At 35.3% G+C, this 18,966-nt stretch overlaps 1 protein-coding gene and 1 long non-coding RNA gene across 3 annotated transcripts in view; one reads left to right on the forward strand and one right to left on the reverse strand.

Annotated features, from left to right (window-relative positions):
• LOC114013805 (uncharacterized) lies at window positions 1-9,523 on the reverse strand. Its single transcript, XR_003557012.2, has 3 exons — window positions 8,787-9,523; window positions 1,995-2,113; window positions 1-1,212 (listed from the first exon to the last, which is right to left on the reverse strand). It is a non-coding gene; the product is annotated as an uncharacterized LOC114013805 (long non-coding RNA).
• RFC1 (replication factor C subunit 1) overlaps window positions 1-18,966 on the forward strand; it is a 43,004-nt gene that overhangs the window by 10,398 nt on the left and 13,640 nt on the right. The window contains exons 1-6 of one of the 2 annotated variants that reach the window (XM_055797220.1): window positions 5,624-6,093; window positions 13,947-14,179; window positions 14,903-14,977; window positions 16,862-16,939; window positions 17,795-17,882; window positions 17,978-18,276. In XM_055797220.1, the coding sequence (XP_055653195.1) occupies window positions 14,003-14,179; window positions 14,903-14,977; window positions 16,862-16,939; window positions 17,795-17,882; window positions 17,978-18,276 (717 nt within the window). In that variant the 5' untranslated portion in view covers window positions 5,624-6,093; window positions 13,947-14,002. Of the gene's footprint in view, window positions 1-5,623; window positions 6,094-13,946; window positions 14,180-14,902; window positions 14,978-16,861; window positions 16,940-17,794; window positions 17,883-17,977; window positions 18,277-18,966 lie in introns of those variants that run through there. The other variant, XM_055797219.1, reaches the window with a different exon arrangement.

Below are 18,966 nucleotides of genomic sequence, written 5' to 3' on the forward strand. Positions count from 1 at the left end.
AATACATCATTACATGTTCAGCTATAGCGGGGTGGATTATGTTACAAATGGGATGGATCGTTTCGCTGATACACTCTTAAATGTGACCATAAAACATAATATAGAGGAAGGCAAATTATGTTCTCTTGAAAAAGCTAACCAAAGGCGCTTCAGAAGTTTAGCCTCAAGTACTGTAAAGTCAGGAGCAGGGTAAAACTGTGATGATGTTGGGTAGTGGCTTAGGCTGATTTAAATAAGCATATAATTTTATCACCTAACACTTCCCTGCTTAAGAATGTTCCATAGATTCAGGGGAAGGAGTTAAGGAATTATTTTTAATGTAGTTAAACTGCTCACTATCGCACTTCATGATATGGCTGTTGGTTACCATAAATAGGTTTGAAAACCTAGATTTTTATTTCATTTGGTATGTGACTTGCCCTGTCTTTAATCTCTGCCTAATAGCATTGGTGACTTATACCTTGTATATACTATACTATACCGTAGTTCTCAGTCTTGGATTTCAGCTTTCTAAATTCTGCAGTTGTTTTTGCTCTTGGGGAAAGGAGTGAGTGTAATTAATCGTTCTTGATCATTTTCAAGTCCTCTGTAGCCTTCTGAAAAAGTTGTGACAGTGGTTAACTGCCAAGTTTTCAGTAGGTTTTTTTTAGATTTAGTCTCTTCTTTATAGAAGCTGTGTAGTTAAACTAAACCCACAATTTCAAGTCATAAGTACCATTCAACTGAACAGATAAAGGCAAATTCTATCAGTTTGATTGAAGAGTCTTATGTGTTAATTTGTTTTCATTGTTTGCACGGTTGTTATTTCTTAGTGTTGCTTTTTGTGTGATGATTGACCTTGATGCTCTCAGGAGGAGTTTGACTGTAAATTGACAGGAGATGTTTGTCTGCTGTTATGGAAACTTTATCGTGCAGAATTTTCATTAAACATATTTCCTTCCCAGCTCCAAAACAAAAAACTGGTAATGATTTTCCCGTTGGCCCCCTTTCCCCCTGTTCTTATTTCTATTGTGAAGCAGTTTTGTTTCCAATTACTTTGCGTTAAGCTATTGTGCATTTTCCTCCACTGACGTTGAGATGTTATGGAAAAGCTTCAGTGGCTACTGTTTGATAAGTGAACATCAGTTTATGTAGACTCAGTCTTAGTTGTGAATCAAGCATCTGTAAAGGTATGCCACCAGCATAGGGGAAAATACTCAGGTTTTGTGAATTCTGTAAAAAAGCAAAAACAACAACAAAAACTGTGAGAAAACTGAACAGAGCTAGTATTTAGCTTAATGTTTTAGTAGGTCTTGAAGATGGACTTTAACGTTTCTGCCATCCGAGAACAGTTGGCTGAATGTGTATGCGCATTCCTTTTGTTACGTAGAGTTGTGTGGGTCTTAAATACACTTGAAATACATGTGAGTGCTTGCAACTTCAGGTCTGCTTTTACTACTGGTTGTTCTCTTATTCCGTCTTAATTAAGACATTTGTTAGTGGCATGTAAGCAAAAATTAAGATTACATGTGGGCAGGAAGAATTCACTTTTTCTGAGGACAGAATGAATTTGATTCCCGACTTACTGAATGGCATAGATTGGAAGCATCTTAAATTTGACTCAGTTTGATAAGTTAGAAGTTTTTTAATTGATCTGCTGCTCAGAGCTGATAGCTTCCCAACCTAAATCTTTTGTCGTGTTAGGTCCACTCTTTTCCAATTTGCTTTTAAAATAGAAGTGTCTCTTTCTCCAGTAGATCTATTGTAATTTCACATTGATGTGTCGTAATGCAGCTAAACTTTTAAGTATTTTGGTATTGGATATAGGTTACCATACTCTGATTATCTGTGCAACACAGGCTGTAGAATTTCCTGAGAGTTGTACTACTAGGTGGACACATTTTGCAAAGCTGGTACTTCTAGTTTGTGATGCATCTCTCTTCGCTTGCTATTATTTAGGCTTGCAGTGGGAAAGACTTTTTTTGTCAGTTGCTGCTGTGGTTAGATGGACTTACCTACATCTGGTCTGAGTTGAGCTGAGGCTGTCTTCTGCATTTGTTTTCTGAGTTCAGGTCTTCTGTATTTGTCTTCTAGAGTTCTTCTTTCTAGCTGCAATACTTCCCCTATATGGATTCTTAGAAATTGTGCTAAAATTAACAGACTTGAATCCAAATCTATTTTGATAAGACATGTTTTTATGTGTTAGAATTCCAAGAGTTCTTCCATGATCTTTTGGGATATGTATTTTGGAAAAGTGAACGCAGTCCCTGGGTGTAGTATTTTTTGATAAGATCGTGGTTGAACATAAACATTGCCTCCCTATAATCATACCACGCATTTTTAAAACAAACAAAAAAAAAAGGACTGTTTGCTGCATTATCCTGTTAGCCAGTTGAGCCACACTTGTTTTTCTATACATTATTCCTTCTCAGGCTCTTCTCAGAATCATTGTTTCTAAGGCTGATTGTGCTTATTTTACTTGTCCTAGGTATTTGACCTGGTACTGAGCTGTATCATGTCATATATTGAAATGAGCTCATTTTTCCAGAGTACCCTGAACACTTTAACTTCTGTGTCCTTTTACTCAAAACTTAGTTTCCTTTGACAGTTTTGCCAACAATTCTTCCTAATCAAAAGGATCTTGAATAGCATTGATTCCAGAGTAGATAAACTGTCAGATGCCTGGACAATAAACGTATTTAGGTTTATTATGCAATTCAGGATGGTGTAATCAAGTTTTTCTGCATAGGATACCATGGGAACGCTAGTCAAGGTTACTGGTGAAATCCCTGAAAACCACAGCTCAAGGTTACTCTTATCTAAAGAGTGTTAAGTACACATTGACTAAATAGTATACGACTAGAACAATGCCTTTATAACCTTGAGGCTTAATGCGTGAAATTTGTTTATGTTTTATCTATAAATAGCTTTTTCAGCTTCTTGGAGCTGTCAAGGTATTGGTACAACTATTGGCTTGAGAGAAACATGTTTTGCAAGAATAGAAATACAGAAATAGTAGGTAGAAAGGATCCTTATGAAATTTGTAGGCATTTGTACTTTTCTTGTTTTCACTGTTAACACAGCTGAAAACTTAATCAAGAATAGGCTTGCTGGACTAGCTCAAAAGTCAGCATCTCATTCTCATGTCTTTGGGAATATTTTAAATGCAAAAAAATACAGCAAGAATAGTTGCTGTTTGTAATTCTGTAAGAAATAATTTGTTACTATTGAAACAAATTTAATGTAAATGTTTAGTGACTGCCGAAGATAAAATGAAGTTATTCTAGTGTGTAGCAAGGGGGAAAAAAAACCTTTTTTGTTGTAATAACAGTCTTAGTGGATTGGGGAAAAAACTTGTGTTTGTTGTACTTGTTAAAATAACACTTTATTTGACTGTTTAATGAAGTATGGAACCTTGAGCTTTGTTTGTAGAAGATGACCTGTTACGATGTGTTGAACCTAATCTGGTTTCATCACAGGTGGCTATTTGGCAGGAGTTATGACCTCACTTTTTTAGTGAATACTTAATCTTTCATATACATTGTGCAGAGCTAAGTATGCATATGTAGCAATCTCCTTAATTGCTTGAATATTGCAAAATACAACTTCTCTTTATAAAAAAAGAAGCCTTCTTCTAGTGATAGGCTAAACTCTATTTGTAAAGCTAGAAAAACTAAAGTGATAGAAACTGAGTAGGTTTGTGGGTTACTGGAAAATTGTTCCTTGAGAGTTTAGGAGACAGGATGGGAAGAATAACTTGTCGATGTACTTGCTGAATATAGATTCTTTTAATACAGAGAATGCTGGGAGGCATGGGGATGAACATGAAAAAAAACCCCAAAACCCATAGAAAAAAAAAATCGGAGTGCAAAAGGTCCCCACACCCAAACACTGGTTCAATTGAACAGCGGAGCATCAGTCAATAAGCATGTTTTACACTGAAACTTTTCATAGAGGAATGAAAAATCGTGATTGATACTTCCTGGGCAATATTAGCATTGTATATATCTATGAAAATTGCTATACGTATGCAAAAATGCATGAAGGTGACAAATAGTGCTCTTTGTACCAACTTTCCTCGAAAATGTTTTGTGAAAGGTCGGTTGGGAATACGTATTGAACTATGGGAGTTTGACTTGACATGCACTTGAGTAATGAGTATAGGTTCTGGCAGAAACCCTGTGAAGAAGCAGGGACTGGTGTTGCAGAGGGATACATAAAGGGTATTTAGGAGGGAGCCCCACTGAAGGTAACTTGGTTAAGTTTGTGAATACAAACATAACAGTCCTGTAATAGTAAATGTGCTGCTGTACTCGAAGTCTGAAGCGGTGTGAGGAGTGTTGTATAAACATAGTAAATGTGCAATAGTATCTGGACTTGCCTCCCTGAATAGGGAAGTAAGTGGAAACCAGAGGTGTGGATAAAGTGAAATTTAGTCTTACTCTTAGAGGTGATCTTTTTTCTTTTCTTTGGAGAATCTAGGATAACACTATTGAGAAAGAAATGTGGTAATAAAAATAATTTAATAAAAAATTAATGGGATTCATTTATCAGAAGACAGTGATTACTTTGTCAGCCAGTATTTCAAACATGGCAGGACATGAAATACTTGTTACAGTTTAAACTCTGTAACAGTTGCTGTTAAATTTTAAGTTTTTAATAATGGGCAGGTTGTTGCACTTACTTTTACAAGTACATGATCATCTTTTAGAGGTATGTTAAAAGATGTTCTGGTCAAGCAGCTGCCTAGCTGTAGTACTGTGCTGTTCTCTTGATATATGTGGATTGCAAAATGATTGTTTTAATTGTAAATTTCTTTTGAGGAAGCTTTGGAAAAACTTCCTTATATACTTCATGTTTGTTTCTTCTTTAAAGAATGGCTTCTTTGTGAAAGCTGTTGATTCTGTGGGCTACTTCCAATATTTTAAAACCCAAACTATTTTTTAATCTGTTCAGAAAAGGAGTTTGGTTGCTTTTCAAATGATTTTTTTTTTTTTTTTTAATAGAACTGTCGGTGTTAGGGTTATTAATGTGTATTGATTTTAATGGAAAATATAATGGCATAAAATACCATTCTATAAAAAAAGTGTAGCAGACTAGACGTGAGCCTCTTAAAAAGAGGCATTGACAGCTCCATGTGCTGTTACTCTACAAATTTAAGATGAAATGAATAATTTTGCCTTTTAATTTGGATGCTGGAATTAATGCATTTTGCATTTTAATCCCTTTCTTCCTCTGAAAAGCAGTATGAAGTGAATTCTCCTTTTTCTGGTAGCTGCATGCAGAGGTTACCTTGGCTAAGTGTAGTAGGTTTATTTTAAATTAAGGAACTGAAATGGCATCCTTACTCCAGTGTTAATTTGATTGCCTGATAGTTCTGTGGAGATGCCTATCTTGTAAGCCTTATACTCTTCCATGGCTGCAACAAGCACTTTTATTGGGCTTTCTTTCCCTTTAGTGTTTCAGTTGAATTTTTGCATGCTTCTAATAGTACAATGAAAAAATCATCCTCCTTGCTGTGAACTAGCAGTGAATTGCACAAATGCAAACTGTTTTTCTTTTATTACACAAATACAGGGAAATATGCAGATGTTGTAAATATACTTAAGTACCTTGAGTCTTTACATTTTGCATTTTGTGGTACTTAATTGCATGTTTTCAGTGTTGTGTGCCTAATCTTTGATGTTGTTCATCTTTGGTATTTTCCAACTGAGCCCCGACTTTGTTTCTCTCATGCTGATACTTTGGCTCCTTATGCCATCAGTGTGGTGAAACACAGAGGACTGTTTTGCTGGATATTTACGTGCGCATCAGAGCAAGGTGTTCTTAATGGTTGTAGCAGTGTAGATAGTACAGGGAAGTAGAAACAGATCTCAACAGGAGAACATTTAGAATAGTACCATGGAAATCGTAGTGTAAGGAACAGCCTTTTCCTTTTCAATCAATTAATGTCTGTTTTCCTTTCCATCTCCAGCATGACTTGTGAACCCAGATGAGGATTAGGTTGATTTATTTTTTAATACTTAACCAGATTTTAATATTTAGTCCTGTAAGTGCACATGAATCTTGTTTCTTCTGTGCTGCATGTCCTACATAAGACAGCATGTTTTTAAGGTAGGACCTAAGATCGTAACACAGAGATAGTGCTTAATGTTTGGAGTAAAACTTTATAAAAATACTGACTCATGCAGATTGTTTCTTTTGACAAAATTGTTGTGCAGTTGAAAAATCAATGCATTGTTCTTTACTAAATCAGTAATTCATATACTGTTGTTGCAGCCATTTAAGTGGTATGGTTGCAATTAACTTATTTCCAGGTAGCTTTGGTGGTTTTATTGATGTGGAGTGTTTTTCCATATACCAGTTAGGGTTCAGAGTTCACATTAATGTATTGGGGGCTTTTTTAATGATATAGGTATTACGTGGTGCACCTATAATGTTGTAACTTGCTTTGTAATTTTCAGTAGCTAAAAATTTATGATGTAGGAGACTTTTTTTTTTTAATAGGTTCCTTGCAGGTTTTTAATTACTTGCTCAAAGCATGTGAAAATGGGTGGCAAATTTTTGCACTTAAATATGTACAGTGTTTTCAGAAGACAAAAAGAATTTCAAAAGTTCTTGCCGTTCATGTTGTTTGCTGTAGAGCCTCTGCACTTAAATTTTTTTTTTTTACTACCTGCACAAAAGGCCTTTGCTTAGAAATACCATAAGCTTATTTTAACCATTCAGTATATTGCATTTAAATGATAAAATCGGGCAGTTGATGTTTCCTAGTTCCCACTTTTCTGTATGAACTTTCTGTGACTGTAATGCTTCATTTTCATTTATTTGTTTTGAATTTTTGTGTGATTGGGGAATGAATGAAGTATAGCAGTCATTGAAGATACTCTCTTCTTTGGACCTTCTGATACATCATTTCACTACCGACTTTTTTCAGTTCCTTTGTAATGCACATACATTCATTGTTCCTTTTGTAGTTCTTATTACTGGGTTGAGTGAGAATTAAATTTTCTGTAATTACACTGTTAGGCATTAAAGTTTCAATTTTTCTGTATGTAAAGCTGTTTTTAAGGCCATTGTTAAAAATACACAAACTAGCAAAATTCGTTTTAGACTTCCCGGTATCTCTTAGAATGTGTACAGTTCTCTGCTTTACCCAGTCCCGTTAACTTGGAATAAAACTGTTTAACATGAAAGCAGTGTGTTAAGGAAACAACAGAACCTGTTTTATTTAGACCATAGTACTGAAAGTGATCTTTCATGACTTCAGGTGTAGATCCTTTGAACAATTACCCAATTTTTAAAATGCAGTTATGTTAAAACATTGTGGAGTTACAATGTAAAATAGAAAAATATTTCCCAGTGCTTATGCAATGACGACTTACATCACATAAGTTGTGGTCTCATACATATGATTTGACATAAAATGTTAGTAAGTGTCAAGTTTTGGAAGAAACTTTCTACTCAAGACTTAGTTTTGCATTTTATCAGTAATACTACAGTTCACTGTTTTGCACAGTTTAAAAAACCTCTGTATGAAAGACTCTGATCACATGGTTCTTTTTTTTTTAACTGAAGGCTTTCAGATTTTTTGAAAAATCTTATAAAAACCCTCCAAATGTGCTGTATGTCTTGGTTGCTTTTTTGATAAGTCTAAGTGCAAGTTTTTAAAGGTCTGCTTAACAGAGAGTGTTGTGACTTACATTTCTTGAAATAGTGCATCATTAACCTCATACTTTTGTAAGGTGCTTTTTTAAAAGCAAAACAGAATTATCTCCCCTTAGGTAACCCCAAACCAAAATAAAAAGGTTCCGTGCTGTTATGAAAATATAATGCTTACCAGAACCATTTCAGTTTTACTCTTTTGAAATAATTTACATCTGTTTGGCTTTTTCCATTATCAGAGAGTTTATATTTTCTTGAATTGGACTGTCTTGTTTTGTTTATCACTTGTAAGTTCTCTGAAGCTTTTATCATAGCTGATACAGATTGTCATGTTACCAATAAATCAAACATGAATGTAATGTTTTGATGTCACTTGACAAGTTCATTCTTTGGAATAGTGGTTCTTAAAAGCGTAGCTGTATTAGCTCAAGAAGTTGCTGTTTTCTTCTGCCTATTCCTTTCTGCTTGCTGGATGTCTTCCGCCCCGCCCCCCCCCCCCCCCCCCCCCCCCCCTTCCTCCTTTCACATCTCCATACCAAGCTGCTTCAGTAACTGGTCCTGACTCAGTTAATCTGCTGGATTGGTTTAAAATGTAAAAGAGGATATTCCCACCCGCTGGCTAGTTAATTTTGTATGAAACAGAACGTTGTGTTCTGAGTGGCTCACTAAGTCTCAGCTGGAAAAAATGAATGCATTTATACTTGCCTGGATCTTTTTCAAGTTACTTTCCCCTAGTTTTTCTAGGTGATTATTTGCTTTTACTGAATATTCCTGATATGCAGGTGCACTAAACCCCAGAACATGAAATTTCATTACATGATGGGGATTCAGATTTGCTTCTGTGAAATTATAAAGCTGCTGTTAGGGTAAAAGTAAGTAGTTTAAGTGAATAAAACTCTAGAATAAACTGGAAAGAGCTAATGGGCTGATAATTGCTAATTGCATGCCAAGGTAGTACACAGTTTCTATGGCAAGTGTGAGTATTTCATTTAGGAGGAGTTGCTACAATTGATGGTTTTGCAGATAAAGATCACTTATTTCAGTTTAAATATATTCAGCCTTCTCATATTTTAATGCTCCCTAAACTTGTTTCTAAAGATAATACTAAAAGATAAAATTCTTAGTCAAGCACATATACTTACTTGGTATATACTGTGGGCAAAAGGGTATCGAAGGGTATGTAGTTTTGCACCAAAGTGTATAATTAGACATGACAGTTACTGCATTGAGGTCTTTCTTGGATCCCAGCACCTTTTTCCCTTGAAGTGGTAAATATGACGGAGGCAACTTCTTGAAATAATCTTTGATAACTGGAAAATCCAAATGGAAATTTACTTCAGGGGAGTAAAGCTGGAATGGTTCAGGTAAGCTTTATAACAGCTTGGAACCTTGACATGTCGATATAGGCGAAGTGCTAACAATTGTAGTTTAAAGTGCATGTTTGTAGTACATCTAAAATCAATTAGTTTGTTGAGAAATGACATAAAAAACCTTAAATGACTGTACAGATCAGGTTTTTTTAAATGTAGGTTGCAGCTGCTGTGTTTTTAAATGAGTAGAAGGATAGAAAAAAATGCACTTTGCTGGTCACACATAGCTTCTGTTCTTTTTGGAAAGAGCTACGGGAGTTGAGTTTGAATAAATTGCTGATTTTTTTTTTTGGAGAAGTGATGGTTATCTTAAAGATGTACTTTAAACAAAAGATGAATACACAACTCAGTCCTACCAGGTGTTGGGACTGTTGACTACTGACCAATGCATGTTTAAGATAATCAAAATCTGATTTCTTTTCACACAAACACTTTTTTCTACCCTCAACTTTAGCCTGGATGGCAATACCTGTTACTCTAGACTGAAAATGGTTTAGGATGGGAATGGTTTTAAGTACTTGTGCAGACATCCAGATTATTGCAATTTATATAAGTAATATAGATCTAATGACTTTAGGATAGGATGTAGTGCTTTAGCTCAGTATAGTAATCTTTATGTAGTAATCTACCAACACAATTTAACATACATTTATCATAGTAAGTATGAATTACTTGTCACCTGCAGATGCCCTGCCCATATTTGGTTTTATAACATCATAGTAAGAGGTTGTCTCTGCCTTAAAAATGTTGTATCTGAACAGAATAGGAACCAGGGAATTCTATTGGATACTGGTAAGGAACTCAACACTACAGAAATAATAAATTAAGATGAATAAAATATGTTGTTCTGAAGGCCATCTGAGGGTCTGTCTTACGCTGCTTGTTGCTGTTAGCCCTTGCTGCAATAGATTGCTCCCTTTTTAGATTGGCTGAGGTTATTCCTGAACCTGAGCCTTTTAAGATTATTTGATTTTACACAAATGTTTAAAACTGCTTATGTGATTTTGATAGAGCTTAGTTGGGGAACAACCACAGATGTTGCTCTGTAATCGGCAGGTGAAACCCGGTTGAGAAAGGGTGAGGATAGGAAAGAGGAATAGCAGATAGTTACAGGTGGCTGCAGGCAGTCGTTTATTAACCAAATTGTGCTGCTGCTAGAACAGTGTATCAAATAAAAGCCAGATGTGCTTCAATGTTGTGGAATAGTTCTTAAAACACTCAGGATTATAACAGTTGTTTGTTGCTAGGGAAGTTTGTCCTTGTACATTGCTTGGCATAGTAGGTCCCTGCTTCGCGTGTAGTGTTTGCATCCAAAATAATTGAAAGCAGCCTCCTGGTTGTCATGCCTGTCTGTTCCTGATTAGCTTTCTCTTTGTCACATCTACTTAATTTCCAGAAAAGCTGACTAGAATATGTGGTCTTGACTTGTGTTTGTAATTCGGCACTAATCCTGGAAAACAACAAATGTGTATGCTCAGGGTATTTTTTCATGGTATAGCACACACAAAAATGTGTGGATGTCATGTTCTGAGAATAGTCTTGTTCTGTTTGTAGCAGAGGATTCTAAAAAATAAGACCAAGGGATCTTTAAAAGGGTACATTCCAACTGCAGATTAATGCAGACTCCAGTGAAACACTTTTCCTACCTGAACAGCCATATTCTGCTATTACAAAGATTTTGCAGTGTAGAAGTAATCTAGTAAATGATAAAATTGATTCCTTTTTCTCCTTTTTGAAGTCTATGCCCCCATTGGGTAAGGCTATCTCAACTGTTCACCTAGCAATTAAGAATGCAATTAATGTACAATTTTTAGGAGCTGAATTTTTCACTTCTATTTTTTCCACAAATTATTGGCTTGCCTGTATGGGTGAGAATGCCTCTGCTTTTACAGGTCATATGTTGCAAAATGTTGATCAAAATAGTCCAGCAGCAATACTAGGACTCTTGGTATTTTCAGAGTTGTCAATGAAGTCACCTTAATGCTTGTAAGGAAACTGAAAGTGTACAACTGATTAACTTTGCTGTTCATTTCTGTGGCAGTAGGCATGTGTGAAGTTTGTGTCAAGGAGGAAGCGTTAGATGTTCTAATATACTTGAAACAAGGGGAGTGCCTGGAGATCTGGCAAATTTGTGACGTGCTTATGAATTTCCTGAATCGGGGATGAAACTGTAGCCTGAGTATCTGTCCCTTAAAGCATTTTTTTGAAACCCACATATTAGAACTGCGGTAGTTTTGTTTCCTGATGACCACTTTCAAGTTCCCGTTTTGCCTTTATTTATATTTATAGACTGTTCATAAGTGCTGTGAATCTCTTGCCCTTCTTCAGCCACTGCTTGCAGTCAATAAATGCTTCTAATCCTGGCGTTTCTAGGAAGTACATAATTAAGCAAAGCTGTAATTGTTCTAATACTTAATACTGGTATCATAAATGACTCAAATCCACATCCTTTTTAATTACAACCAAATTATATTTATTCTGCTTCTTTCTGCTTGAGAGAAAGCAATATCCTGTTAGGTTTTGTTGTTATTTAAATAGTCATGAGTGAATAATGAAAAAAAATCAATATTGCATGCAGATCTTCTGATAACAATAGTGATGGGTAAAGATCCTCTTCTTGCATGGAGCATCCTTTAGCTTAAGAAAAGCTGGAGGATGGGGAGCAGGATAGGATTTATATCTTCTTTTCAAGACAAATAAATGTAACTACATCTACATTAACTGTTAATTTCTAGTAGTAGGTACATTTTACTTATGCAAATGTATCTTCTTGTTAAACTGAAGAATTTAAAAGTAGTAAAAATATTCCTGAAATTAAGTTTGAGATAAGCAGTCTTCTCTTCTGACCTCAAACTATTGTAAATTAGGAGCCTAAAGCATCTAGTGTCCAAATGTCCCAGGTATTTTACTGCTAAATGGCAGTAAGATATTTGCTGCTGCCTAGGGGAAGTAAATTGTGTTGAGAACACTGAAGCTTTTAGCTTTGTGGTAAAACTTGTTGCTGTCTGCTGAGGCTGTGGGCTTGAATTGTCTCTTCGATATTTTGCTGTGTGAATTGAATTGGCTAAAATGCCACTTTTTGGTAGACAGATTTTTATCTTCAGGCATTCTTGATTTCACTGCTGAACTAATTTCCTGCCTTACAAGTGCATCTTTGTTTTACTTTTCTTTCTGTCCCAGGAATAGTCAGGATCCTCCATTGTACTTGTTAAATTCTGCTTACCAAGTGTTCAGTAACAGGAAGCTCCAGCTGACACCTCTAACAATCTTGTTACTAACACCTATTGAGAAAACATGAAACAAGAAATAATTGTTTCCTTCCATCTCTGTCTGGCATATAATAAAATTTATAGAAGACGTATCGTGTCATCTAAATTTAGGGAAGTGATTGTGAAAAGGAGTATAGGGACTGAAATCGGATGACTGGAAAATGAACATATTTTTGTGATAATACTGTCAATTTAAGTTCGGTTATAAAACAGATGCTTAAAACATTCTGTATCGTGAGGGAAGTGTCTGACATGCCTCTATTTTGAGAAAAGTAAAACCAGACTTCAGTTAGAGGCATGCAAATGAGACTGCCTCCATTTCTGTTCCTCTGTAGTCTGTGTTTTATTCTTTCTGTGTCTAATAGTAATTTTGGACATTTTTCTTGCAGTTTGCTGCTTAGCCCTTACACACTTTGAGTTTTTAGAAGAGTTCACAAAGAAGGTGTTTTTATCACTAACCAACAAGTTTGCCTATTGACGTTTGTCTTCTGTGCTGTGATATTAGTCTAATAATTTGGCAGTGATATCTGTAGGTTTTTGTATGCTTCAGTGATAGGGTTTCATTTGTATAACTGTCAGTAAGACTTCACAACATGACACAAAACTCTTGGAAGCCCATGGTAACCTTTTTTTTTTATTATTTTATTTTTTTTTTAATTGATTAACTGTGTGAATAGTTTGAGTCCAGAATGAATAAATGGCTCTCAGACTCTCTTTTCTCATTTATTTGTTACTGGAAAGACCATGTCCTGGCTATTTTAGAAGAGTCCTTATAAGGAAAGATGGAGATTTTGTTCAGTGGTCTGTAGGCTAACATTACATTTATTGATACTGTGTATGCCACATTTCTCCCTCCTTTTAAGTTGAAAAATCTATTTTGTATGCTGACCTCTTTCTGCATCTTGTGAAATGGCTGCATTTGTTTGAGATGGTGTTGACTGTACTGGAAGAAGAGTGTGTTTAGGTGCAGAAATGTACAGAATAGCTCATAGAATCTCTGACTAAAAGGGAAGAAGTAAAAAAATTGTGTTAAAAAGTGTTTCTACTAAAACTTTCATAAGCTATGGGCAGGACTTTAAAAAGAACAAGTAAACTTACTCAAGAAGCTTTTATATAAACACAGTGTTCTAATATTTTTTTCTGGTTTGTGTGAATATTGAGAGATTCTTTAGAACATACAAGTCTACAAAGGCTATATTAGCTGCTCTGTTAATGAATACTATAAAGTAATAAAATAAATGTAGCTTTATACATCACATTTAATACGAAGAAAGAGTTGTGCCGTTCAATTTGATGTTGCATTAATTAAAAGATAGAGGGTTCAAATTTCAGTGACCAAGATTTTCTGTTTATAATCTTCCCTATGTAAGAAGGGAAGGCATTCTTTGTGAACGTTTCTAAATGAGAGGTAATGTATGAACACAAGTAACATTTTATGTGTCTTTATTTCAGTACTTGATCTATTCAGACTTGAGCTATGCTATTAAAGATGCTAAATACTATGTGTTATGCAACTTGGCCTTTTTTTAAATAACTTCTAAAACCCTGTAATGTTTTCTTAGGATCTGAGTTGATATAGTCTGCCAAAATAGTTATCTTGACAGTTCTGTTTTAAGACTTAAGTTCCATGTCCCAGAAGTAATAGAATACTCTTCACGTTTAGATGAAGAAGATGACTTTGTCAAGAAAAGAATTTCAGTGAAACCAAAGGAGAATGGGATGTCAGCAGTTGGTTGTCAAGGAACAGCTGCAGTGAAAAAGGAAGATGTAAAACCACAAGCTAAAATCAAACCATTATCTTCAGTGAAACAGACTCCTACCTCAGCACTTGATTACTTTGGGACAAGTAGTGTCCAGCGATCAGAAAAGAAACTGGTAGCAAGTAAAAGGAAAGAAGTGAGTACTGATGATGTTGCTTCAGGCTGTTGGTGTGTCTGATAGCAGATCAAAATGGCTGGCTTAACGTCTGCAAGGAGGTACTTTACTGCTGGTCATACTTAGTGTTACTTTTCAGTAACTACTCAAGTATGAGTTCAACTCTGATGATATGTGAGGCATATCAAGTCCTCAAATGCAAGTTTAGATTAGCATTTCCATGTTTGAGAAGGTGGCACAGAGTTGAAAAATTTTCTCCATTCTTCTTCTCAAGTGACTTTTCTTAAAATGAAGCAGTTTTTAAGATGAGTGAGTGGGTGGGATAGCTTATAGTTGGGGGTGGAGGACATGAAGGAGAGGAAAGAGGTTGTTTTCCCAAGCTTTATGGCACATACATTCATGGAACAACAAAGCACCAAATAAAGTATGGAGGATATTAAAAATTCATCATGTTGTTTTTTCTTTCAAGCAGGCTGATTCTGATAGCTTCAGAGATGTTCAGCATTGTTTGAAGAAATTAGATATTTATATTATAGCATAGTTTCATTTTGAATAGTAAAATCTCTTTAAAACAGCCATGTTTAATAGTATTTAGGTCAGAAAGCTAGGAATAAAATGCTGCATGTCTTATTCCCAGTCCTTTTCTAGAAGTATACAAAATGAATCCATACAGATTAAATAACTGTAATTTACACAATATGGGGAAACTGAACTATTGATCTTTTTTTTCTTTTTTTAATATAGCCTTCACAAAGCAGTGACAGCACATTAGATGATGAGGCCATTGCTAGGCAACTGCAGCTTGAAGAAGATTCAGAGGTGATGCTCTATAAATTCATTGCTTTATGCCAAGAGCAGTTTGTTTAACTTTAAAATTGTTTTTCCTTAAGAAATTAAGATAGACTTCCCATGCATGCTATAAATAAGTGTAATTAAATTCATCTGTTTACTTAAGTCTTGCACATATGTACAAACATAGTCACACAGGTTTTTTATGGGTATTATTGCAGTTATGTAAATAGAGTATCTCCCTTAATCTATTTTCTGTCTTATCTAGACTTTTATCTACCTGTGCAGTTGATGTGTCTCTAATCTTGTTTTTCATATGGAATTCACTTTCTGCTTCCTCATGTTTTTGGTGTGTGGGGGGCTTTTTTGTCTTTGTTTTTTGTGGTTTTTTCGTTCCCTGAAGTGGTGAATTAAAAGCCTTTGCTATCCATGAATGTTTCACATGTCACCTGAGTGTTCTTATGGTTAAGAAAAATGTGAACAACCCGTATGTGTGTGTCTTAAAATTTCCTGTTTGAATCAAAATGAGGGAAAGGTACACTTCTTGTACGTGTTTACTTGCTTTTGGGAAAATCAATTCATTTACCATATATTGGTAATATCAAGTATCATTTGAAGTAAAAAATTATACATGCAAAATTTAGTCTCATCCTTGACCTCCCCAGAGGTGTGAGGAATCTAGCTTTAATCTATCAGAGAAAGGTAACCTTTTGGGCAAAACAAGGTGTTTGCTTTCATTTGAACTGATCTTAGCTGTAACGCTCACGTTGTCTGTATGTATCATAAAAGGAACATGCTTTATTTCAGGTCTGTCTCTGCCTTAGTTTGGTTTGCGTTTGGTGGTTGCTGCCCTTCCTCTTTCTCACTATACACATGGAAGATAGATGCATTTCATCGTCATGGGCACATAAAAGTAATGCCTATGGCATATCAGTTTTATAAAGTCATCTCTTTGAATCTTATAGCATGGCATGTTGGACTCCAGGACAACTATGAAAGGATTTTTGTTGTTGTTTTGTTACAAAAATCATCAATATTTATTGGCAACAATATATACCATTCAGCAATAGAAGAAGTTTTCCCCAAGGGACCATGTTGGATAGGAGAGGTAACTTGATGATCAGTTATCATTGTAGATTTCGCATTTATTTTGTTAGGTGAAATAAAAATGGCACCAACCTGACTTTTTTTTTAAATTATTATTACAATTAATAAACAACTTTCTCAAATTCTGTGTACAGTATTTGTTCTTACTGGCTCTTCTGTCAAAGAAAATCAGTTGCAGAAGTAGAAATATTAAAAAGTTAAAGTGTATTTGTTGCCTTAAATTAAAGAGAACTGGCAAGACCTGGACTAAGTGCAGTAGCTAAATTCTCCAGAGCTGCCAGAATTTTTTTTCATATATGTTGTTAGCAGTAGATGAGAATAAAACTTTGGTTGTTTGGAAATTTTAATACTTAACAGGCTTTGTTCCTGCTTGGGTTTTGGGAGTGCTTTGAAAGTTTTCTAAAGCCGGCAGGTTGCATCTTGGTGCAAGCTGGTTGTTGTGAGATCTTGGATTCAAATTCTGCATGTTTATTAAATGAAAAGGATACATTACAATAAAAAATATGAAGGAATGGAAGACCTCTTTAAAAATGGATTATACAGGGTTAGTAATGTTCCTAGTGCAACAAATCCAAACTCTGCTTTTCTCACTAGACTTCAATCTCACTTTTTTTTTGAGGGAACAAATAATTCTTCAGTACCATTTTCAGAAATCTGTTTTCCTCTGATGCACTTTTCCCAGCTATGTGCTGTTTTATTTTTGATAAACTTTGTCTGTAACAGCAGATAGCTTTAAAAAATGAAAGCAGAATTAAACCTTGTCAGACATTATTCTAAAAATAGCTTTTTTTTTTTTTTTTTTATTAGCTGGAGAGACAGCTGCATGAAGATGAAGAATTTGCTAAAACTTTGGCCATGTTGGATGAAACACCACAGAAGAAGAAGGTTAACTCTATTTTTAAACTCTTGTTTTTAGAAATTGTGTTGCTGGGAGTGTTCTTATTGGGACACCTAACCTTTGTTTTGAGACTTCCATACAAATGCATTAAAACCAGCAATTTGCATGAAAATAACATACGTAATTTTGATACTTTCCTCGTGGATTTTCCTCACTCAGTAGATACTGTCCTTCCTAATCAGACAGCTGGCATCATTGTATGTTTGTGCTATATGCTTCTGTTGAAATGGGATTTTAAGTTCTAGCTCTGATTGAGGAAAATGTGTTGCTGAAGACTTATGCTTTAGAACACCTAAACACCTATATCCAGAGGACAGGATGAAGTAAAATGAGTCAATGGCACAAGCTGGTGAAAAGTGATGGGAGAACAAGGAAGGAGGACAATACACTCTCCTTGCTTCAAGAGAAGGGGCAAGCAAGGATCTTGATAGTTTTGAGACTAACCCTAGTGATGGAGGGATCTTACAAGTTCTCATAACTTGTGGTATAAGGCACAGTGAAATATTTGCTGTGTGGTACATCAAGGCTTTTAGAATTTAGGATTGTTAATTTGAATATAGCAAATATTAGTATTTCTAGACTAATCAGTAAACCAATTAAGATCAAAATTTACTGTAACCTCAAAGCTTGTCTGGCCTTTGACTTAAGGAATTTATGTGCATGGCTGAGTGCAGAATTTGCTCTTCTGCCTGCTTTGACAAGAGGTTGTATTCTGACGTGGTAAGGATCAGCTTTGTTAGATGTCATTTAGTGTGTACTTAACAGTAGGGGAACCTGGGGAGCTGGGCTTAATGGTAGCTTGGTACATGAATCTCTGACTTTGGTGTTGTGGGTTTATTTAGGCTCGGAAAGATTCAGGAGGAGAGCAAACAGTGCTGAGCGTCAAGAGCAGTCCTAACATGACAGAAAGATATAAGCAGTCAGAAGGAGGTAGGATATGGAATACAGAAAACATTTCACCACTTCATAACGTTAATGAGATGCATTCTCACGTATGTGCTTTCCTCCCTCTGCCTCCTTTCAAGTGAAATCAACAAACTCAACAGGTGAAGCAAAGAATTACACTGCGAAGCAGCAAACTAAATCTGAACATTCAAAAGGCCCTCATGTATCCTCCCAATCACCGGGTGGTAAAACAGCAAAAGAGTTGATGAATAAGACCTCGCCTTTGAAACCTAGTTCTAGGCTTGTGTCTCTGAAACAAAAAGAAGAGATTGCTGAAAAGGAAAGAGGTGCTCAAAGTTTGGTATCTAAAGAAAAAAATACTCGAGGGAAAGAAAAGACAACACCAAAGAAGGAGAAAATTTCTCCCAAGAAGACTGAGGTAGGAGCTATCAAAATGAATTTAGTAGTCTTGGTGGAGTTTTCAGGAAAATGTTTTAATTTATTACTGTTTATGTGTCATTATTGTTACTTAGTACTTTGAATCTTCTAGGCAATTCTTAGAACTTTAATTTTAGTAAGGCTTTACATTCCCAGCAATTACAAAAATATAAGAAAAAAATCAGTTTAAAAAGTGTAAGTTAAATGCATGAAGGAACTGAGAGTTCTTTAATGCTCATTAAGGTATGCATATACACTGCAAAATCAGTCTGGTGCTTTTCATGTTTGTTTGCTGAAAAAATGCAGACTGCAGGAATTCTGACCCTCACCTAGTGAGGGAAAGCTTACTGTTTATGTGAGGGTGGTGACCTTGTAGATCTGTACTGCTGTTAGAATGATAAATAGCACTGTTTGATTTCTTGTAGTGTCCTGTCATCTCCTGTTTCTGAAGTATATTTCTTATGATTGATACGTTATGTAGGAATATAATTTTAACAGATTCTGTGACTGTAACTATTGGAACACACAGCTTAAATGTTTCTTAAAAGTAGAAATACTATGAAGCAGACTTCTAAGTGTAGATCTTAGTCTATACCTGATAATCATTCTGAAATAAAATAGGATGTGAATTTAACAATTTATGAATGAAGTGAGCATGTAGATGTGGAATGCAGATGAATCTGCAAAAACT

The sequence above is a fragment of the Falco peregrinus genome, chromosome 2, assembly GCF_023634155.1.
Source record: "Falco peregrinus isolate bFalPer1 chromosome 2, bFalPer1.pri, whole genome shotgun sequence".
Lineage (NCBI taxonomy): Eukaryota > Metazoa > Chordata > Aves > Falconiformes > Falconidae > Falco > Falco peregrinus.